This window comes from Marmota monax, unplaced genomic scaffold (genome assembly GCF_021218885.2).
Source record: "Marmota monax isolate L192 unplaced genomic scaffold, Marmota_monax_Labrador192_F-V1.1 WCK01_AAM20220418_F8-fsc00021, whole genome shotgun sequence".
Lineage (NCBI taxonomy): Eukaryota > Metazoa > Chordata > Mammalia > Rodentia > Sciuridae > Marmota > Marmota monax.
Genome location: NW_026695228.1, coordinates 14,191,902 through 14,216,603, shown reverse-complemented (window position 1 = coordinate 14,216,603; position 24,702 = coordinate 14,191,902). Strand labels below are relative to the sequence as shown.

The window sequence follows — 24,702 nt, the reverse complement described above, 5'->3', positions numbered from 1 at the left end:
GAGGAATGCTATAGTTAGTATTTTGAAAATCCCACAAAGGCCGACATGTTAAAAGTTTGGTGCCCAGCCTGTGCTGTGTTGGTGGTGGTGGAACCGTTAGAAGGTGGGACCTAGTAGAGGGAAGTTGGATCATTGGGGCTATGCCCTTGAAGGTAATTGGGACTCCTGCTCCTTCCTCCCTCTCTCTCTCTCTCTCTTTGCTTTCTGGATGCCATGAGATGAACAGGCCTCCTCTGTCTCCTCCTCATGATGTACTGTGCTATCACAGGCCCAAAGGCAATAGGACCAAGTAACCACAGACTGAAATTCTGAAACCACAAGCCAAAATAAACCTTTTTTCCTTATAAGTTGATAGCTCAGATATTTTGTCACAGTAATGCAAAACTGACTAACACAAGGAGATTGAAACTCAGTAGCACAGGTTGTTGTAGTGCAGGATCGGGGTCTGCATCTCTAGGCTCCCAGTCCAATATGATTTTTTTTTAACTATAATTTGAAAAATGCTGTTTTCTTCCTGTTTTGTCCAACCAAAATTTAGCCTATTTGTAAAAATTCCTAATAAAACAATATATTGAATATGGAATGTCTCCAGTATTATCAAACTGCTTCTCTAAATTCTCAGTTTATCAGTTGATGCCAAATCAGAAGTACATCTTTTTTACTACGAACAGTAGCTAAGGACTGCTTGGTAAAGATGGCAGACCAAGCCAAGGCAACTGCTTTTGTTTCCTCCATAGTTCCCTGTTGCCATAGTAACAAGGCCATAAATTTAGTGGCTAACAACACACAAGTTCTCTTATGGAGTCAGAAGATTAAAGTCCAGGTGTCGGCAGGATTTCATTGCTTCTGGAAGCTTTTTGTTTCCTTGCTTTGAAAAATCAAGTTGAAAAATTTCCAGGGACACCTGCATTCCTTGACTATTGTCCCTTTCTTGCAATACTCAAATTTCTCATCTCTGTCACCACTCCTACTGCTGCTCATTCTGATCTCCTGCATCCCTCTTATGAGGACCCTTGTGATTCGTTATGAACACTTAGATAATCCAGAATAATCTCCCCATCTTGAGATTTATGATCATGTTTTCAAAATCCCCTTTGTCATATAAGATCCTATTCAAAGGTTCCAGAAGTTAATGTGTGGATATATCTTCAGTGGAATGATTGGTGGGGGTGGGGGGTGGACATATTTCAGCCTTCGTGCTGTCAAAGTACCATTTCAATGAGTTTTATGAATTATTAACTCCAGGGAGGATAAAAAGTAAAAGCATAAATAATCATAATTTCCTACATTATTTATTTGGGAATAGTGTTCATATAATCATATCAATATAATTACTAAATATTCATCTGATCAAAAGTAAGAGATAAGCATAGTGAGGAGGTAGGATTGGGAACTGTGCACTTGTGAGATAGGAATGGAGAAAGAGAGCAGCATTTTCCTATTCCATAATAGGAAGTCAACAGAATATGCCTGAAACTAAAAAGAATATTGATAGAGCATAGCTAATATATTAGAAGAAAATAAGATCGAGTAAAAAATGTGAACGATGTTGCCTCTGGAGAAGAGGAAAGAGATCAGGGACTGCTCTACAACTTTGGACTCCTATAAAAATGATAAATAAATAACAGATTGAAAGAAAAGGAAGGAGGGAGAAAAAATAATGTATGGAGTCAAATTAAAACTATTAAACTGGAGACTGTTAATCTCCTTCATTAAAAGAAGATTTAAAACAACAAAAAACTTTCCAGTTCATTGTATTGTTTAAGACTCATACATGCATATATCAGAAACTTAAACTGGCCAAGTTTAAAAAAAAAAAAAGTTTTAGTGCAGGCAAAAGCCATTCTTGAGCCTAGATTGGCTGGGGCTGGGCCTGGAGCTGGCACTTGAAGCCCCTCTCCCCCAAGTCTCCCTTCTCTGGCCATCCCTTCCTTTTTCATTCTTGGTACAGCCCAGCTCCTGGAAACTATCCTTGGGATGAGGCATCATCACTTCCATTTGTGGTTTTCCAATGTGAGATGGTGTTTCTCAGAGCAGTTCCCTCTTTTCCTTCTTTATACTGTGTCTGGAACTCCAGGGAAGGAATTGGTGGAATGTTTCCTGCACAATAACCACACGGTGGCTGATCTTCAGTTTTTCCTTCTAGGGATTGTTAATGATATTATGGAATTTTATTTTTAAAATAAGACACTGCAGTCCTTTGAAACAATGAGTTAGCCATACATATATGTGTAAGTGTATATAGCAAGATGCCTTTGATATATTATTCAGTGAGGAAAGTAAGTTGTAAACTATATTCTGTGCATGATGCATAGTCTGTGTGTTTACATATATTTCATATGCTTAGAAAGAAACTGTAGCAAACTGGTGAATTTGAGGAAAAGATGTCAGCAAACTGTTCATTGTCTATATCATACTTTTACACACAAGTGCATACATTTGTATTGTTTGAATTTTTGAGTATGATAAGAACAAATGAAAATGGGAATTTACCTATAATGAGTATATATTGCTTTTATAATAAGAAACAACAGGAGAAATCTTTACCAATTTGCATTGCCTACAGGATAAAATCTAGGGCCTTCTATCCTGAAAGAGTCTCAACAGTCTGAATACCAATTCACTCTACTCTTCTGCCCTAGCCTCTTAGCTGTCCTTCACAGGTCTTCTACTTGAGCCTTCCTGCAAGTTGTCTGAATAAAGCATATTCAAATTCCAAATAGAAATCCTTCTCACTATGTATTGAACAAACCCAGGGTATCTTTCCTCTTCCCTTTGGTAGTCCAAATCCAGATGTCCGGAAGTCCTTTCTTCTCCACAGGTACTTTCCCTGCCCTCCTTTTGATCTTCATTTCCTCCGACAAGTGGCACCAACCTAGTACCTTATTTGAGGTGTTGATGTCTTTAGGCCCTGAAGGGACGGAACCATTATTAAGTGTTGTAGTTTTTCCATTGTCCAGTATTGTAAAATGAGCATTATCTGCTCAGCATATTGAGAATTAAGCAGTGAATGAAAACAGTTGCAGGGTTTTTCCTAGATGTTTACCTGCCATCTCAGAGATAAATGACAGGGGAGGTTCCAGAGGATGTGCAAGAGCTGAATTGAAGTCAGAATTAAATTAGACAAAGCTTGCAGGCTTTCAGGGCAGAACCCAAGCAGTATTGCTGCTAAGGGATCCTCCCTACCAGAGGATTTCTTTTCCTGCCTCTGCACCCCTCTCATTCTTTTTTTTTTTTAAAGAGAGAGAGAATTTTTTTAATATTTATTTTTTAGTTTTTGGCAGGCACAACATCTTTATTTGTATGTGGTGCTGAGGATCAAACCCAGGCTGCATGCATTCCAGGCGAGCGCGCTACCGTTTGAGCCACATCCCCAGCCCCTGCACCCCTCTCATTCTAGTGCTTTCCTGAGTACTAGAATATATGATCAATCATTTATTACTCATCCATTCCTTGGCAGAAATGGAAAAATAAGTTTGTATACCTTTGAGTTAATAGAATTTATCTTTTTAATTGATCATGAACAACATTATGTTTTAAATTTTAGATGTGAAATTAGTGTCCACTTCTAGTCAGCACAGTTGTACACACACATAATCCCAGAGATTCAGGAGGCTGAGACGGGAGGAGTGCATGTTTGAAGCCAGCCTGGGAAATTTAGAAAGACCCTATCTCAAAATCAAACATAAAAAAGGAGCTAAGGATAAAACTCAGTGGTAAAGGAACTCTGGGTTCAGTTCCCAGTACCTTTCCCAATGAAATTAATAATCCACTTCTCACAAAATTGTTTCTATATTCTCACAAAATTGTTCCAGGTATATTTAAGGCAGTCCTAAGCCACTTTAGCTGAGTAATCAAAATGAGTCTGTCTTCAGTGCAAAAAATACCTTGTGTGTTAACAAACTTCTCATTTTGGGATTTTATAATTGAGTTCATTCTCTAAAACTTTTTATTCTCAAGTATGCAACTCGGGCCTCTTTCTGGCCACAGAGATTTTATGTAGTTAAAATCGAGGGACTCTGCTTAAACTAGAAAAGGGCATTGCAGTCTCTTAGGATAGGTACCCAGAATTCATTATATACTTGGAATAATTCAATATAATATATTGGGCTCATCATATGATTCCAGGGATAGTTGTGCTATCCGAAGGGAGCTGGGCCAGTTTGTTTTCTAAAATACTCTCATGTACAAAGTTTTGTTAGGAAAGTAATTTAAATAAAAGTTCTGAATACAGAGGTCCTTTGGGTTGGAAGAAAATAATTAAAACGTTAGCCTCAGGCTGTAGTCAAGGAGCCCATGATCCATGAGATTCTTTCATATTACATGTCCAGTGAGTTGCTTTACTTGTGAACTAGCTAGTCACACTCATGGAGCTAAACTTGTTTGATATCCTGCCCATGACTGGGGAGAGGCAAACTCCTAGCCCTGGTGCTTGGCAGAGGGTGGGGCGAGGCCTTTAGATGAAGAAGCCAAAACTCCATGCTACAGAAACTGCAAAGTGGGAAGGGAAAATATGTGAGAGGCATCAAAGCCAGGGACGTTGGCCTGGCAACAAGCACAGTGTGATACCTGTGGCCTCTTATGAAATGCCTCAGCCAACTGTGAGAGCATGTTGGACATATGCTAACCAGAGCTGGAATAGCGGACACAATTATCTACTGTGAAATGGCTTGGAAATTATTAATCCTCAGGGATATTTGGATGTATTTTCATTTGGGTCATTTCTGCTCATGGGCCTTTGACCAGGAGAGGTTGAGTGCATTTGGATGCTGCACGACTCAGAACCCCACAGCTCACCCCTGCTTCCACTTAAATCCTGTTAGTGTGACCAAGAGGGGCATTGGCACTTTCACCCTCCAAGTTTTTCTCTGCTTTTAAAAGCAGACTTTTAACTCAGCTGATTTAATGTAAGTTCTGGTTTTGGTGGTTAAGCATTGGTCAATGTGGATAAGAATGACTTACTTACATTGAATTTTATAGATGCTTTTATATTCCTTTTCCAGATGTTCTGCTTAGGTTTACTTTAATGATCCCTAGAAGAAATGACCACATGTTTGCATGATGTAAATGTAAAATTATCCAAAAGAAAGATTCTCTTTTGGGTGGTTACATTCAGATTTAAAGTATTGTGTTCAAATCATTGACATTACAAACGTGAAGTACTTTCAAAAGCTTAGTTCAAACTATACTCTTAAATTAGCTCTCCAACACATTTTGAAAAAAGTAATAATATAAAAAGGACACAGTGACCGGAGCTGGGAACAACTCATGCACATTAATATTCCTGGAACATTAAACACTTGAAAATAACTTATGGGGATGATTCCTTTAGGGATTTGCTTATAATTAATACAAAATAATTCTTGATTTTTTTGATGAGTTAGTTATAATTAATGCAAAATCATTCATGGGTTCTTTGACTTAATGAATTTCTTTAGAAATGTTGGGATGAAGTATTAAGAAGTAGTTATGATGGCATTTGACCAGGGGACTTGGAGTACTAACATATGCCTTTATACAATGTCTGAGGGAGATGACAAGCAAGCAAGGCACAGAATCCTATTTTATTATGCTGGTCTATGCAGAGTGTTACTTTTAGCTATTGGAGACAAAAGTTGGTCTTCTGGTCTGGAGACAATTTTGGCTGAAGCTTGCCCTGTTTATTTGCCTCAGTGTTTAAGCTTCAGTCTTGGATCTTTACAATATTATGCAATAAAGGGTACCTCTTACCTCAAGTAGGTATGCATTATTTAGAACCAGTGGAAAGAGGCAAGAGGAATATAAAAAGTGGCTGTGCCTTTACCAGGGTCTGAAGCAGAGCTGACCTAAACCATGAATAGTTACTGCACCCCACCTCTGACTGAATCTAATCAAGAGAGGAGAGAGAGAAAAGGGGGATTAAAAGAAAAATAAAAAAAGACTGTCTTGGTCATTCCAGGGATGCAGACCTGGCTATGCCCTGACATCTCTAGCCTTCTTTTTTTTTTCTTTTAATTTTTTATTGTTGGCTGTTCAAAACATTACATAGTTCTTGATATATCATATTTCACACTTTGATTCAAGTGGGTTATGAGCTCCCATTTTTACCCCATATACAGATTGCAGAATCACATCAGTTACACATCCATTGATTTACATATTGCCATACTAGTGTCTGTTGTGTTCTGCTGCCTTTCCTATCCTCTACTATCCCCCCTCCCCTCCCCTCCCCTCTTCTCTCTCTGCCCCCTCTACTGACATTCATTTGTCCCCCTTGTATTATTTTTCCCTTTCCCCTCACTTCCTCTTGTATGTACTTTTGTATAACTCTGAGGGTCTCCTTCCATTTCCATGCAATTTCCCTTCTCGCTCCCTTTCCCTCCCACCTCTCATCCCTGTTTAATGTTAATCTTCTTCTCATGCTCTTCGACCCTACTCTGTTCTTAGTTACTCTCCTTATATCAAAGAAGACATTTGGCATTTGTTTTTTAGGGATTGGCTAGCTTCACTTAGCATAATCTGCTCTAATGCCATCCATTTCCCTGTAAATTCTATGATTTTGTCATTTTTTAATGCAGAGTAATACTCCATTGTGTATAAATGCCACATTTTTTTTATCCATTCATCTATTGAAGGGCATCTAGGTTGGTTCCACAGTCTTGCTATTGTGAATTGTGCTGCTATGAACATCGATGTAGCAGTGTCCCTGTAGCATGCTCTTTTTAGGTCTTTAGGGAATAGACCGAGAAGGGGAATAGCTGGGTCAAATGGTGGCTCCATTCCCAGCTTTCCAAGAAATCTCCATACTGCTTTCCAAATTGGCTGCACCAATTTGCAGTCCCACCAGCAATGTACAAGTGTACCCTTTTCCCCACATCCTCGCCAGCACTTGTTGTTGTTTGACTTCATAATGGCTGCCAATCTTACTGGAGTGAGATGGTATCTTAGGGTGGTTTTGATTTGCATTTCTCTGACTGCTAGAGATGGTGAGCATTTTTTCATGTACTTGTTGATTGATTGTATGTCCTCCTCTGAGAAGTGTCTGTTCAGGTCCTATTGTCTAATTTTTTGAGTTCTTTGTATACTCTGGATATTAGGGCTCTATCTGAAGTGTGAGGAGTAAAGATTTGTTCCCAGGATGTAGGCTCTCTATTTACCTCTCTTATTGTATCTTTTGCTGAGAAAAAACTTTTTAGTTTGAGTAAGTCCCATTTGTTGATTCTAGTTATTAACTTTTGTGCTATGGGTGTCCTATTGAGGAATTTGGAGCCCGACCCCACAGTATGTAGATCGTAGCCAACTTTTTCTTCTATCAGATGGCGTATCTCTGATTTGATATCAAGCTCCTTGATCCATTTTGAATTAACTTTTGTGCATGGCGAGAGAAAGGGATTCAGTTTCATTTTGTTGCATATGGATTTCCAGTTTTCCCAGCACCATTTGTTGAAGATGCTATCCTTCCTCCATTGCATGCTTTTAGCCCCTTTATCAAATATAAGATAGTTGTAGTTTTGTGGATTGGTTTCTGTGTCCTCTATTCTGTACCATTGGTCCACCCGCCTGTTTTGGTACCAGTACCATGCTGTTTTTGTTACTATTGCTCTGTAGTATAGTTTGAAGTCTGGTATCGCTATACCGCCTGATTCACACTTCCTGCTTAGCATTGTTTTTGCTATTCTGGGTCGTTTATTTTTCCATATGAATTTCATGATTGCTTTCTCTATTTCTACAAGAAATGCCGTTGGGATTTTGATTGGCATTGCATTAAACCTATAGAGAACTTTTGGTAATATCACCATTTTGATGATGTTAGTTCTGCCTATCCATGAACAGGGTGTATTTTTCCATCTTCTAAGATCTTCTTCTATTTCTCTCTTTAGGGATTCAAAATAGTTTTTGATTATCTTCTGTATTTCTGAAGTGTCTGTTGTGATATTGCCTTTTTCATCCCGTATGCTAGTAATTTGAGTTCTCTCTCTTCTTCTCTTCGCTAGCATGGCTAAGGGTCTGTCGATTTTGTTTATTTTTTCAAAGAACCAACTTTTAGTTTTGTCAATTTTTTCAATTGTTTCTTTTGTTTCGATTTCATTAATTTCAGCTCTGATTTTAATTATTTCTTGCCTTCTACTTCTTTTGCTGTTGTTTTGCTCTTCTTTTTCTAGGATTTTGAGGTGAAGTATGAGATCATTTATTTGTTGGTTTTTTTCTTTTTTTAAGGAATGAACTCCAAGCAATGAATTTTCCTCTTAGAACTGCTTTCAATGTGTCCCATAGATTCCGATATGTTGTGTCTGTGTTTTCATTAATCTCTAAGAATTTTTTAATTTCCTCCTTGATGTCTTCTATAACCCATTGATCATTCAGTAACCTATTGTTCATTCTCCAAGTGATGTATGCTTTTTCCTTCCTTCTTTTATCGTTGATTTTCAGTTCCATTCCATTATGATCAGATAGGATGCATGGTATTATCTCTACTCCTTTATATTGTCTAAGAGTTTCCCTGTGACATAATATATGATCTATTTTTGAGAAGGATCCATGTGCTGCTGAGAAAAAAGTGTAACTGCTTGATGTTGGGTGGTATATTCTATATATGTCAATTAAGTCTAGGTTATTAATTGTGTTATTGAGTTCTATAGTTTCCTTATTCAACTTTTGTTTGGAAGATCTGTCCAATGGCGAGAGAGGTGTGTTGAAGTCTCCCATGATTATTGTATGGTGGTCTATTAGACTCTTGAACTTGAGAAGAGTTTGTTTGATGAACATAGCTGCACCATTGTTAGGGGCATATATATTTATGATTGTTATGTCTTGTTGGTGTATGGTTCCCTTGAGCAGTATGTAGTGTCCCTCTTTATCCCTTTTGATTAACTTTGGCTTGAAATCTATTTTATTTGATATGAGTATGGACACTCCTGCTTGTTTCCGAAGTCCATATGAGTGATATGATTTTTCCCAACCTTTCACCTTCAGCCTATGTATGTCTTTTCCTATCAAATGCGTCTCCTGTAGGCAGCATATTGTTGGGTCTTGTTTTGTGATCCATTCTACTAGCCTGTGTCTCTTAATTGGTGAGTTTAAGCCATTAACATTTAGGGTTATTATTGAGATATGGGTTGTTCTTCCAGCCATATTTGTTTATTTATGTTACTAAACATTGTTTGTTTTCCTCTTTGATTATTTCCCCCCCCCTTTACTGTCCTACCTCCCACTGTTGGTTTTCATTGTTATTTTCCATTTCCTCTTCCTGTAATGCTTTGGCGAGGATGTTTTGAAGAGACGGTTTTCTAGCTGCAAATTCTTTAAACTTTTGTTTATCGTGGAAGGTTTTAATTTCATCTTCCATCCTGAAGCTTAATTTCGCTGGAAACACAATTCTTGGTTGGAACCCATTTTCTTTCAGTGTTTGAAATATGTTATTCCAGGATCTTCTAGCTTTCAGAGTCTGTGTTGAAAGATCAGCTGTTATCCTGATTGGCTTACCCCTAAATGTGATCTGCTTCCTTTCTCTTGTAGCTTTTAAAATTCTCTCCTTATTCTGTATGTTGGGCATCTTCATTGTAATGTGTCTAGGTGTGGGTCTCTTATGATTTTGCACATTTGGCGTCCTGTAGGCTTCTAGGATTTGGGATTCTGTCTCATTCTTCAAGTCTGGGAAGTTTTCTCGTATTATTTCATTGAATAGATTGCTCATTCCTTTGGTTTGAAACTCTGTCCCTTCCTGTATCCCAATGACTCTTAAATTTGGTCTCTTGATGTTATCCCATATTTCTTGGATGTTCTGCTCATGGTTTCTTAACAGTCTTGCTGAGCTGTCTATGTTCTTTTCAAGTTGAAATACTTTATCTTCATTGTCTGATGTTCTATCTTCTAAGTGTTCTACTCTGCTGGTAGTATTCTCGATTGAGTTTTTAAGTTGGTTTATTGCTTCCTGCATTTCTAGGATTTCTGTTTGTTTGCTTTTTATAACCTCTATCTCCCTGTATAGTTGATCTTTTGCTTCTTGGATTTGTTTATGTAATTCATTGTTGAAGTGATCTTTCATTGTCTGATTTTGCTGTCTGATGTCTTCCTTGAGACTCCAGATCATCTGAAGCATGTATATCCTGAATTCTTTATCTGACATTCCATCTGCTGCAGCTATTACCTCTTCTAACGTTGAGTTGACCTGCAATGCTTGTGGTCCTTTCTTTCCTTGTCTCTTCATACTGTTCGCGTTCCTTTCTACTTGGTGAAACTGTTGTGCTATTGAATTTTCCCCCTATATATTTATATTGGTCTTGTATAGTTGCAAAGTCTCCCTCGCAGGCGCGGGCGGCGGCTCTGCCCCTCCTCCAATTGGGGCAATGTGCCTACCACGCCGGCAGGCCGCTGGGCCTGCTCTGCCGGTCGGTAGCAGGTCCGCCTACCTTGCAGGCGTGGGCGGCGGCTTTGTTCCTCTGCGGCCGCTAGGCTTGTTCTGTCGGTGGTCGCAGTTCTGCCTACTTTGCAGGCGCAGGCAGCGGCACTGCTTCTCTGCAGGCCTCTGGGGCTGTTCTGCCAGTGGGTCGCAGGTCCGCCTACCTTGCAGGCTCGGGGGGGGCGGCTCTACCCTTCCTCAGGCCACTGGGCCTGTTCTGTCTGTCGGTTGCAGGTCTGGCCTGTTCTGTTGGTGGTCACAGTTCCGTCTACCTTGCAGGCGCGGGGGGTGGGGGGCGGCTCTGCCTCTCAGCAGGCCGCTGCTCCTCTTCTTCCGGTGGGTCGCAGGCCCGCCTACCTTGCAGGAGTGATTGGAAGCTCTGTCCCTCCGCGGGCCACTGGGCCTTTTCTGTCGGTGGTCACAGTTCCGCCTACCTGGCAGGCGCGGGGGGTGGGGGTCGGCTCTGCCCCTCAGCAGGCCGCTGGGCCTGCTCTGTGGGTGGTCACAGTTCCGTCTACCTTGCCGGCGCAGGGGGAGGGGCTCTAGGCTTCTTAATGGAAGACCAAGGTGAAGGATTTGTACGTCCATCTCTGCTGTCATTTTGATTCCTTGAACAGTTTTCACTCTGCAGAGTGCAGCCTGCTTAATATCCTTCAGCTTCACAGCATCTCTTTGGAGGGTGGAGTATCTTTCTCTTGATCTGTGGAAAAGAATAAAAAGTTGTATGGGGACTGTTACTGCCCCCTACCCCACACCTTCAGATTAAAGGTTGCTACTTTGATTGGCAAAGCTTCATGTTTAGATTTATTCCTTCACTTGTGTAAAATACATCATGTATTAGCCTGTTCACCAACTTTGTCAATGTTAGCAATCTAATCCTTAAATCCTGTGAGGCTTGGCAAGGGAACCTTCTTTAATTCTTTAGGAACTGTGGATCACTGGTGTTGTTGGCTTTATGCAAAAGTAGGTTTATCAGTGACAGTCTTCTGTGACCTGAAAGTTTCCAGATCAGTGAACTTTTCTCAGGCTTTGAATTCTCTTATGTAGACATTCTTCTTTTTTTTTCTTTAATTAAGAAAACTAATTGTAAATGGATATCATGGTTATTTATATGTATGGGTACAAAGTGATGTTAAGACTTATGGATACAGTGAAATCATTGAATAAGTTACTTAATATACAACTTCTAATACTTTTTTGGTAATGAGATTATTTAAAATGTACTTAATGACCTTGAAATGTACAATAAATTATTTCCTTAATTCACCATTGTGTTCTATAAAGATGAAAAAGCTTTATTTCTCCTGAGTAATTAAGATTTTGTGCTTTTGGGCCAGCATCTCCCCATCTCCCAGGCTCTTGTATCCACACCACTCTTATTCTTTGCTTCTTTGAGTTCAGTTATTGTAGATTACACATTTGACTTTCTGTGCTGACTTATTTCACTTAGCATAGTATTTTCCAATTTTGTGTTGCAAATCAAGAAATTTGTTATTTTTCTAGTATTACATTGTATACATACATCACATCTCTTTATTCATTCTACACACACACACACATTCTTATTCATCTGTTGGTGGTTACTTGAGTTGATTCTATAACTTGACTATTGTGAATAGTGGTACATCAAACATGGCAGTGCAGACATCTCTGATATATTAATTTTAGATGTTTTGGGCAAATACCAGGAAATATAATCTCTAGATTATGTGGTAATTCTATTTTTAATTCTTTGAGAAATCTCCATACAGTTTTCCATAATGGCTGCGCTAATTTACATTCCTACCAGTATACTAGTACAAGGGTTTTCTTTCTCCATATTCTCGCTAACACTGATCTCTTTTTTGATCATAGCCATTCCGGCATATATAAGGGTCTGTTTTTCTTCCTCTTATTGAATCTCTGTTATACATTTAGGCCTCTTGATGGTCTCCCATAGTTCTCATTTGCTTTATTCTTTCTCTTGCTGTCTTTTTTGCTTCTCTGATTTGATCATTTCAAATGTTCTGTTTTCAAGTTCACTGATTCTTCATCTTGATCTAGGTTTTTACTGAATCTTTGTATTGGATTTTTTTCTAGCCTCATTTTGTGTCTTATTTTCCAAAGTTCATGTAGTTGTTTAAAAGAAAACTGTAAAGAGTCATGCATTTCTTTATTTTGGGCATACATTCTAAAAAGTGCATCATTAGGCAATTTTTTTGTGCAAACATCACAGAATATATTTATACAAACCTAGGTAGTACCACACAGGCAGACAGCATAGTATAGCCTATTGATCCCAGGTTGTACTTAATATTGTAGACACTTGCAACACAATGATATATGTGTAACTAAACCCGTTAAACATAAAAAATACAGTAAAATGTATAAAACATAATACATGGCATACCTGTCTAGGGCACTTACCATGAATGGAGCTTATAGAACTGGAAATTGCTTTGGGTGGCTCTAGAAATAGTAAGTAATGTCAAAGCCTTGGCATTATTGTGCATGACCATAGGATTTACAAGCATTGTACACTTAGGCTATACTATATCCATTCAAAGCTTTTTTTCTTTCTTCAAATATAAATTAGCCTCAGATTATAGTATCTTTTTATTTTATAAGCTTTGTAATTTTTAATTTTATGGCTCTTATATTAACATTTAGCTTAAAATGCACATTGAACAGTTATACAAAAAATGTTTTTATATAGTTATTATATAGTATTTTCTAGTTAAAAACTAAGACACAAACACATTAGACTAGGCTTATATAGGCCGAGGATCTTCAGTATTATTGTCCCCCACCTCCATATCTTTTCCCACTGAAGGTCTCCAGGGGCACCAACACAAATGGAGCTGTAATCTCCTAAGGTACCAATGCCTTCTGGGATTCCTAGTGAAGAACATGCCTGAGGCTGTTTTACAGTTAACTTTTTTCTATAAATAAAAGGAGCCCATTAAAATAATAATAAAGAACATACTATAGCAAATATATAAATCAGTAACATAGACATTTATTTTCCTTATCAAGTATCATGTACTTCACATAATTGTGAGTGGCTATACTTTTGTACTCCCATTAGTGCTTTAGGTTTGTTTAAATCAGTGTCACCAAAAATCCATGAGTTATGCATTGTGCTGAGATATTACTATGGCTGTTATATCACTAAGCAACAGAATTTTTCAATTCCATTTTAATCTTATGGAATCACTGTCATATTTATAGTGTATAATGAACATATTATGTGGTATATTACTGTATTCTTTTTAAAAAATATTTATAGTTGTAGATGAACACAATACCCTTGTTTTAGTTTTTTATATGCAGTGCTAGGTAAGCACTCTACCCCCAGCCCATGACTGTATTCTGGTTGCTCATTGAATATTAGAGAATCATTTTAAGTCATTGTGTTGTTTTATATACCTCCTTTAGGGTCTATTATTTGAGTTCTGTTGGATTCTTTTGGAGGCATCGTGGTTTCCTGTTTCTTCCTAATCCTGTTTCTTGCATTGGTGTCCACACATTTGAGGAGATAGCTACCTCTTCTTTTACAGGTGTTCTTTGGCAGGGATCTTCACTTTTTAGTTTAGCTGTGACTCTGGATGGACTAAATGATAATGACTCTATGCAGGCATTGTATGCTTCCAGTTTCTCTAGTGTGTGGCCCACTGCCTTTGCTCTGAGTTTGAATGGTTCAGGTGGCTGGTCTCTGCTATCTGACTGAGCTCTGTAGTCAGGCTACAGCTGCCTCTGATTGAACTTGGCCTCAAAGCATATTCTCTAGCTAGATGGTTTGAGTTCATTAGTTGGAAAGGGTTGCAGGAGGTGCCCTGAGGTTGGGTGGACTCACTGATTGGGATGTGGATATGCATATTTGAGGTTTGCCTCCCTGCCTAGGCAGGGCTTGAAGGTGGGCTTTGAGGCTGGGTTGAACACTTTTAAACTTTTTGATATGGCAAGTCTAACCCCTGCTCTTTGCCAAAAATTGCTGCTATAGTTTTCTCCCTCCTTATGTGGAGCCCTAGGTTAAGGTTCAATGATGGTCCTGCAGGCTTGATATTCAAAGATTCAAGCCAGGTAGAAATCACCACTTCTAGTACTGACCAGTGGAGTTTTTCAGATGGGCTCGACTGTCAGCATATACTTCTGACTGGGCACTATGCTGGCAGGTACATAGAACTACCACCAAGATCTGCATGCTAATTACTGTGAAGTCTACCTCCTTTCTTTGTTTCCACTCTACTCCTGGTGGTCTAACCATGATATTTACCCCTGTGTTTCCCATTAGGTGGGATAGGTGGGGGATTCCTGGGAAGCATCTCAAAGAGGTAGAGGAGCTGGATTCCACCTCTGGTTGTCTCTGGGAGAATCTTCTTTGTTGGACTCTGTGTCCACTTGGAGAGGGAGAAGGGTGATGCACAGTGAGACCATTTCTCTTACCCTTTTCATGCAGTTTTTATTTAGTTCTGTGGACCATAAGGTGTCTCAGGCAGATTGCCTGTTCCCCCCCGCCCACTAAGGTGTTCTCTTGGGATAGTTGCTGTTTTGACTTTCTATGGGGTAGTGAACTTGGGCCTTCTATTTTTCTATTTTACTGATCTTCAGTTAGAATTCTTGACATCTCCTTTTCTTTTTTAAAATCTGATCATTCCTTGATATTCATGGCCTGACACAATCCTGATTCCTGCTCTAGCACCTGTGCCTTCATTTCCTGTTTCCCTGACCATTTCTGGGATTTACTCAGTCCTCAGTCTTTGCCTCTCAAACTTGCCTGTCTCTTCTGAACGTTTTTGTTCTCTCCAGTCATCTCCTACCTCCCCTTTCCCACTATGAACTGCTACTTAGACTTTAAGGCTTACTTTCCAACTGCCTTGGCACATCAACACTTTGGATGCCCTTCTGTTATCTCAAACTCAGCATATTTTAAAAGCTAACTTAGTTCCTAAAAAATTTACTTCTCCATTTCTTCCAGTAAGCATATGTACTACTAGACACAGCAAGGGCTCAGTTAATGTTCCTATTGTCCCAGGGCAGACCACACACACCTCTTCATTTATCTTCTCAAACATTGCTCTTGTATATCACAATCTGTTTTTTTTTTAACTCTGCATTTAAAAATAATATGTAATAAGTATAATTTATATGCAGTGAAAAATGCTAATCTTACATATAAAATTCATTTAATTTTAAAAAGGCATACACACTTGTAACCAGCACCCCATGAAATACAGAACATTCCTGTCACCATAGAAAATCCTATTCTGTGCCTCTCCCAGAAGCAACTGCTGTTCTGATATAAATCAACAAAGACAGGTTTTCTTTGAAATTTTAAACAAATGTGTTCATATCACTCAATTTGTAGACTTTTTCTTTGTTTCTAGGGTCTGTCTCTCAGCATTGTTTTAGAGATTCGTCCATTATTGTTGTGGGAATCAGCAGTTCATTGCTTTTTATAGTATTCCATTGTATAAAAGAATCATTTTCAGACAGTTGAGTTTTGAACATAATGTATTTTGTATATTAAGAAATAATTTTATTAGGTGGTAATGACAGTACAGGTCAAACAGTTTTATCTGTTGAGCTATACTAAAGTATTTACAGAAGAAATAAGGTATCTGATTTGCTTTAAAATAGTTTTAATAACAAGTAGATAAAACAAGATTGACAAAATGTTGATAATTGTTGAAAAAAGGGTTCATTTTACTGAACTGTCTCTGACTTTCTTTGTTTTTGTAATAAATAGTTGAGATGTGAAAAACATGTATTTTGACCCTAAGTGAGAGTTCTGGCTCTGAAGAAAACTAAAAATATGGCTGAGATCGGTCACCTAAAATCATATTGGTGGTTCTTTCTGGCATTATCACTATTGTGAAAAAGATTTTTGCCTCATACTTCTAATCTCATTTGAACACCTTCCCTGGGGAGCTGGTGACTTCAGTGTGCAAAATCAGAGCTGGGCACTTCTTGCCTTATTTTTTTCCCGTAGCAGGCGGGAAAGTCTTCCCTTCCCAGAAGGGATTTGATTGCATTCATCCTTTTAAGGAAGGATGTTCTGATATAAAACTGAATGAACATGGGGAGAACATTGTGGCCTGCCAGTGGTTTACTCTGATTCAAGCTGTATGTAGATGGCTGCTCATGGGTCACCTCTGCTTTCTGAAGAGCCACTTCCTTCTCTGCTACTCCAAGCTGGACACCACCAGTTTTCTGTATGATATGCTATAAATTCCTCAGGAACCCCAGAAGGGATACACCTTCTCTTGCAGTACATGCTTACCAAATACTTCATTTTAAAGTCTTTCTACTCCATCTGCATCTCAGGGATGACAAGTACTATTTCATAGCATGTACAAAAGTGATGCATAATAGCTGTATGGAGAATGCCTGGTCATGCCTGGTTTCTGTGCACTTTGTCATTGGTGATATGTGCTATAAGACTTTGTCATTTAATAAAGAGACTTTGACAATAATTCATTCTACTTTCTCTTCAAGTGTATTTATCTTCAACCTTAGGGCTCAATTTTTTTTTTTTAGAGCATCTTGTTAATTGTGTCTTATACCTGTTTTTGCCACAAGGAGTACAGTTTTGATGACTTTGTAATTTTGGTGTGTCTTTGCCTTTAATGACAACTAGTTGCTTTTATAGTCTAAAAACTTAGGTATAGTTGACAAGAAAACTAGATTGGTTTGCTGGAAGCGACAATATACGCTGTCTGGAAGAGATGCCAAAGCTTGAATGGCTGTGGCTGGCAGGGTTTCCATTCATTTGACCTGGGGGCTGGGGGCAAATGGATTGTGGATCGAATGCCATCCAGCTTTCAATACATGTTGTATTTCTTTACCATTCTTTCTCCCATAATCTGCTTGTGTAAGACATTGTCTTTGGAAAAAAAAAATTTTTAAGAACATTTTGATTTATGTTTCACTGGTGCCCAAGGTCTTATTCATTATTTAGGTTTACGTCATTTTATTTTAATCACATTTATATCTCATTCATTTTTATAAATTCAAAGGCTAATGCTGAATAATAATACCAATAAAAATGCCAAGTTAAATGTAAATAATACTGTTACCAAAATGTGAAAATCTATTTGTTATGGCAGATAACATCAAACTAAAAGTTGATGAGAACCAGCTGTACTTTTAATAGGTTTGCAGAGTCAAAATGATAGGACATGGCAATTTCTAAATTTTAAATTTCTTAAGATCATTATTAATCTTACATTGTTGAAATTCATGAGAAAAAAGTTGCTTTATTGCATTATCTTCTGGAAATAACCCACTTACTACCTATAGACCTCATGAGATGATGGGTCCCATCATGGTCCCTAATTTGTTAATTGAAGAATGCTGACCTCCAATGGGGAATCTGGGGACAGCATGTTTGTGAATAACACTTTTTCCTTCAGTGTCAGAATCCTCTGATTATTCTCTAAGTGTGTTTTGGGAACCCTTGCATCAGAATCACTTGCATCTTAAATAGCTTGCCCAGTGAATATGGTAAGTGTACTGCTTAGGATTGGAAGTTTATGCAACATAGAGTAAGAATGCCTCTCTGTCTGGTTCATGTGACACATTGTTTTATGATGAGTGTTTTTTCCTTTTTTATCCTCAGGACTTGTCAGTCACGTCTGTAATCTATTCACTGAAACTGCCACACTGTGCTTGGATGTGGACAATAAAAACAACAATGAGATGGCAGCCACACTGCTCTTTTCCCTGCTTGATATTTTGCATGGCATACTGACGTATACATCCAGCGTTGTACGCCTGGCTTTGCAGGTAGAGAATCACTTTTCTTACATCTTGAGCAATCCTACTCCAAGTCACACTTTCCTCTTTGTTGTTTCTGATGAGTCTTTATTATTTTTTTAAAAATAACATTTTATTCAAGTCTACCAAAAGCCAACTTGGGATGACCAATGTCGAGAGGATTTGATCACAAAATCCTAAGGGAAGGCTCTAAAAGAGGCATAGTAAGCAAAGACTTAGCATTAGTTGGGAAATTACTTCTGTCCAAGGAAAGCACTTCCCTGAGGTGCATCCTAGGGCAGGCCAAGTAGGGTGCAGACTTTCATGTCCAGACTTCATCAGCAGGAGGGGTTAGCTTTCTAGAAATAATGGATTGGAAGTTTTTGCACGCACACACATTTGATGTAATAAGATACATGTAAACATGTGTGCATATCATATAAACTTTCTCATTTGCTTTCCCTTATAACTGTTAACATGGAATTGTGAGGTGATTTGAAGAATCAGAGGTATATTCATTGGCTATAGAAAAATTCAGTTGGGCCTGAAGTCTAACCTGTGCTTACTTAGTATCAAGTTCTAAGGACAAAAGGAGATGTGGTCTTATTGAGTACTTTCGTGTGATATGTCTCCACATGCCTAATTCATTTAATGTTCTCTCCTAGCCAACTGACTCAGCTGATTTCTTAGATCAAGAGAAAGGCATATAGCCAATATGAATTCATTGTGGTGTTTAAAAGCCTGGTAAAATTACAAGAGATGTATATCAAATAGTAGCATCCTAGCTCAGATATATGCAGGAGCTAAAGTTGAACTGAACTGTTTTGATACCTTGCCAGGAGTCAGAGTAGCAGAGCCAAGAATGAATCCCTAGACCCTGGGTTATCACTATGATATATGGTATCTTTTATGCACTGTTAAGCCAGTCAAGTATTTGGCTTGTCGAGTATGATTTAATAAATAATTCCACAATCCTTGGAACAAATCTGGTAGTTACTAAGTGTTCAACCCAAATTATAAAGCCAGTAAGTTAACATGGCCTTCTTATTATCTTGTTGTTTTTATTTGCTCATCTATAATCATTTTAAATTAACAGTAAAGCATTTTAAGTACTTTGGGAATCTTGAGTTACTGTATTTTTTTCTAGGTTTTCCTTTTTTCTACAGAGTCTGTCTTCAGAGAATATAAACTACAGTGGTAGTTTTATGGAATTCTTCAAGAGATAAATACCTTGGTGATATCAGTGTATAAAAGACTATGTCTTGTAAATTGTAGGTTAATAAAAAGGATCAGAAGTTAAAAAGCCCAGATAATAGAAATTCTCCTTTATCACAAATGATGAGATATATATTTAGGGGTATTTAAAAGAAAATTCCTGAATACAAATGTTTTCTAATTATCTTTTTTTCCATTGGCTACTGTGCCAATAGATCACTGGTTTTAATTTTTTTCATAATCTTTAACACTGTCTTTTAATGCTATCATCTTTCTGAATCCTTCCTTATAATATCTGTCACATATTGCTTTGGCCTTGACCTCTGGCTTTGATCTCCATGATACCTGGCATCAGTCTGAAAGAGGTAGAGTCCTTGAGACTGAGTTAGGGGAAAGAGTTGGGGAAAGAAATGGAGTGCTCATCAAAGGCATAGCCACCTGAAACACGGAGCTGTAAGTACTTTGCAAAACCATCAGTCACCTTTTCCATTTACAAAATACACCGCACTAGGGATTCTTCTGCACTCAAAATCTCTATCTACTTTATACAGAAACTTCTTTAAAGTAGAATTGAAGAGTGGCAGTGTGTAAATTATAACAGTGGTTAGATTTATGAAGTACTTTTCTTTTCCAAGGAAGAGAGTGGTTTGATCCATGAGTAGTGAGTGTAGGCAAGTGTCAGAATCTCCATCTAGAGTAAAATCACTGCCCCCAAGTTTACCTGAGATTCAGCATTGGTCCAATTTTAACCCTCTGAGTGTTATGTGTGACATATAGAGAGGTAGAAAATAATGTGCTTGAGATTCACTGGTGTGGTGAAGTGTTGGGCCTTGCAAACTGGAATATCTTCCATTCAAGTGCCAAGTACACCTGTGTGGGCCTGAACAAGTCACTTTACCTGTTTGAGTACCGCTTTTCTCATCTGTAAAGCAGATATGATAACTACTCTGCAGAATTGTGGTGAAACTCAGACACTTATGTATGTAAGTGTCTTACATATACTTGGCTCAGGAAGTTAGCCACTAATTGGTTGCTGTATCATAAACAGCAACAAGAAGAAAGGTACTCAATTTCTTGTCTATAATGAGCTTACTGTGGACCATGACTTCCTCATTTCTGTGTCCTTCTGTGTGAGAGGGCCCTTAATTCATATTTGCTGATTAACTCCTAGCAGGCTTGTGAGTTATTAGTTTGGTGATTTATTTTTTACTTAGGAGCCTAGCATAGGGCTAGGCACCTACAATTTAAGTAGAGGTCAAGAGAGAAGGGTGTTAGCTGTCAGGGAGCTTACGGTTTAGTAGGGAAGATGGTCAATACACAAATAATAAGCCAATTTTCATTTTATTTTATTGTGAAAAATGCAACAATTGAAAGGTACAGGGTGCTGCAGAATGACTAATGGTAGAGAGGCCAAACTCAGTTTTGAGGCTGGGGATGGCCTTTCTAAGGAAGGCAAATATTTAGTAATATAACCCAGGTTACCAAACTTTCCATTCCTAGGTTTTTTTCTGTCATTTTTGAAGTGGGTGTAGGAAAGCTTTTTACATTATTCTTTAGTTGTCTGTTCAACTGTTGATAATTTGCAAGTGTATTGTAGTGAGTGTAGGCAAGTGTCAGAACCTCCATTAGAAGACTGAGATAGGGTCACTGCATTTTAGTCTCACATGCACATAAAGCTTATCTATTATTGGAGAGGCTGTAGTTTCTATTTTTAGAATCTCTTGGAATTATCCAGTTTGACTCTTCTGTGGTCTTCCCCTTGTAGCTCTTCCCCATGAATTGTCCTGGCCCAGTTGTTGAGTGCAGGTGAAATTTTTCTGCCGTAGCCCATGGTCCTGATCATATCCTTTCCTTTGAAAACTTCAGTGACACCTCATTATCTATGACATATATTTACGACTCTCTGGGGAGGCACTCAGGGTCTTGTTTGGTTCAGCCACATGATGTCTCATCTGCCAGGCTTCTATGCTGCCCATACCCAAACCAAGCATTCCCATCACCATCTTCTAGGTGGATCCTGATTCTTGTTACTCCCTTGCCTTTCCTCGTGAAATCCCCAACATCCAAAATTCCATACTCCATGTAGAATTTATTCCACCATCCAAATGATGAAGTCATCTGTCACATTATGCCACCCAAACTTTGTTTTTATTTCTATTGTAGAAGTTTTGTACCGTCTTTTGTGAAGTTGTTTGGAAACTGGTTATCTTTTAAATTTAATTGTGAATTCCTAGAGAGTAAAGACTGAGTCTTGGTCATCTGTGCATCAAGAGCATGCACATGAGAGCATCTGGGGAGCACAATGAGTGTGGAATTGGACTGATCTGGTCCACACCATGGACAGTTGTGCTGTAGCATGTGCTTAAACCTACCAGCAACTGCATGGGTAGCAAACTGTCTCATTCTGTACAGATGGCCTCCCTTTGTGTTTATCAGTAGACCTCTTGGAGCACTTGCTTCTGTGCACTAGGTTCATGTAGCAATGGTAGATATCACAAAACTGTATTAGTCCCACACATTTTTATGCCAGGAAGTTGGCTATATTCTATCTCATTATATCCTGTTATATTTCTATTTAATAGTAAACATTTAATAGTAAATATTGACATCCCCAGGTTTTATATCTTAAAACTATTAGATTTGTTATTTCTACCCAGAGTTCTCAGGGATATCCATACATATGTACAGCACCTTAATTATTGTGACCATCCCTTATCCCATAGTCCATAACTGAGCTCAGGATTTGTCTTCCAAACCCATTCCCCTGCCAGCAAGTCATGCCACCCTCACCCTGCTGTGCAAACAAAAACCTGGGCGTACATCTTAAAATTTTAATTTTTCATATTCCACCTATAATCTGTCACCAAATAATATAGATTTTACCTTAAATATCTAACATCCAATTACTCCTCTCAAACCTTAACCTAGACCACTATCTTCTCTCGCCTGGACTGTACCAGTTAGATAGGTCAAGAATATCCGATGGCTAGTCATGGGAAAAGTTACTGTATAGCAATGACAAGTGACAGTAAGTTCTAGAAAGGGGTTTGGAGAGCACAGAGGCTGACAGTGTAGAGACAGGAACCCTGTGCAAGATGCACCCAAAGAGCCACAGATCTGGTTGTCAGAAGGCTCACTAGAGGAAGCGTGATTCTGAGAAGTGAAGACGTATTGGGAAGAGAGCAAACCTGGGCCTCTGCATTTGTTTGTTGGAACCTATGTTTTCTGTTCCACGTAGCCCTTGCTGCACAGAGATTCCATTGTGTGCTGACACTTTTGTGAAGAGACTTGAATTTCTAAATGCATTCCTGTCATGCAATTCTCTGTGCTACAAAGCTGCAACATTCTGTCTCTGGAACCCATGACAATTGCTGGGCAGAGTCTAGATGTTTCTTGGCTCTAGTAATAAACAACTGTGCAGATCTTGGAGGATCCAGAGCACTACCAAACATCCTGGTGGAAAAGTTCCCCGTTGTGGGCTTGCTCCTTTGCTCCATCTGCTTGCTTATGAGGTTTGGAAAGGAAGCAGGGACACCATGCCCCTTGCTGTTGCCTAGGTCCTGATTTGCAACACAGCCTTAGCCTTACCAAGAGGGAATCAATTTACTTTAATGGAAGACATGTTAAATGTTTAGTCTGATAAGGCCAATATTCCATGTCAGACAATGCTTAAGAAGGCACAGGACCAACGGCCAAGATTCAAGAAGGTTCAGGCCACTAGGACAGTGCAACACATTTATTTTCTGGGAGGAAGCTCTGCCTTTCCAATAGTGAGGTAGGTAAGAGGGAAGCTCCAAGCTTCCAAATTAATGATCACTATTGTTCCCCATAACTGTAGAGAGGTGTATATCACTAAAAGACAAGTATCTCATTTTAAATCAAGTCATTTTGAACCAAAAAAAAAAAAGGCAGGCATCTGAAATTCTGTTCACAGGTCTGAAGTGCAGAAGCAAACTTGGCATTCATGAGAAAGATCTTGGAGTCCAGGTTAATGATCCAAGGCTGGGCAGCCTGCTCCTTGAGTTCAGGCAAAAGTCATCTAAAAGTGGTTTGTTTTTTCTGAATAAAAGTAAAATCAGAGAGAAAAAGTATGAATGAAATATATACATCCTATGGCAAACACAATAAATATCAATGTTACTTTTCAATATAAAACAATTCATCTCTATTATAGAAATGTCCTTTGGAATATGACAGTTCTATAAAACTCCTGGGAGATGATGCACTTTAAGAAATGAGTGAATGGTTTTTACTTTTTCTCAGGTAGTTTAAGCTTATATGTCATAAGAAATGTAGATCAGTATATGAAGCCTATTCATTCAGTGGTAAATATTCTAGAAGGTGTTCTCTCTGTAGGTGTATGCATGCATGCAATGAAAACATAGAAAAATTAATTTTATACATATGTATATATATACATATATATATCGCATAAAAATTCTCAGAAGATTAGTAAACATGAGTTGGAATCAAATAGCTTTGTCACCCATTATCTGTGGGACTTTAGACAAATGACAGTTTCTCTAAACTTCAGTCTTCTCACCTAAGAAATGGGGCTAAAGCACGTCATCTCAGGGAAGTAGGAAAGATAAAGTGCTTATCCTCTTCAGCATGTAGAGTGTCACCGTCCTTCCTCCAGCAGCAGTTCTTGTTATTTCTTTATCTGTGGGCTCACTGGTCTGCCTCTGTATCCTGAACTGGTGGCAGTGGCAGCATGTGCACTGTTTGTCGTGTTATATCTCTTCTGGGGCCTCTATGTCCTGTGTCAGGGACCCAGGCAGAATGCTTCTCCAGATCCTTACGTCTGCTAATCCGAGTGGATCTGTCTCCTATAGCTAAGCTGACTAATCACCAAGACCCATTTTTATTTATCTTCCCACTCTTCTAGGCCCAGAAGTCTGGTTTAGGAGGGGACACTCAGGCTGCCGAAGACCTGCTAGTGCTCTGCAAACCACTGACAGACCTCATTAGCCTGCTTATTCCACTGGTAAGAGCTCACCTGTTTATGTGTCTTTCAGAATATTGCTGAGGTTGAAGTAATTTTATTTGAATTTCATGAACTTTTGAGTTTCTATGCTATTTTAATCCCCTTCAAAACTGGAACCAAAAGAACTTTGAAAGGTTTTTTTTTTTTTTTTTTTTTGCTCTGGAAATACTGAATTTATGGTTTAAAACCAAGAAGCTTATCATTTGTTTAAATAGATATTTAAGTAAGGCAGACTCTCAAATCTAATTACTTTCTTAATGTGAGGTTTAAAAGAATTGAACAAATGAATTCCAAGAAGGAAGAGTAAATCATTATGGAAATCAACTCCCTTTCCAAAGGAGATTTTGGAATTACACTTGGCTTGCAGGACTTTCCAGAAACTTGA

The 24,702-nt window shown here is 38.5% G+C and overlaps 1 protein-coding gene across 5 annotated transcripts in view; it reads left to right on the top strand.

Annotated features, from left to right (window-relative positions):
- Ulk4 (unc-51 like kinase 4) overlaps positions 1-24,702 on the top strand; it is a 536,812-nt gene that overhangs the window by 363,733 nt on the left and 148,377 nt on the right. For all 5 annotated transcript variants that reach the window (XM_046437488.2, XM_046437490.2, XM_046437489.2 and 2 more), the window contains 2 exons: positions 17,979-18,145; positions 24,219-24,317. In XM_046437488.2, the coding sequence (XP_046293444.1) occupies positions 17,979-18,145; positions 24,219-24,317 (266 nt within the window). The remainder of the gene's footprint in view (positions 1-17,978; positions 18,146-24,218; positions 24,318-24,702) is intronic.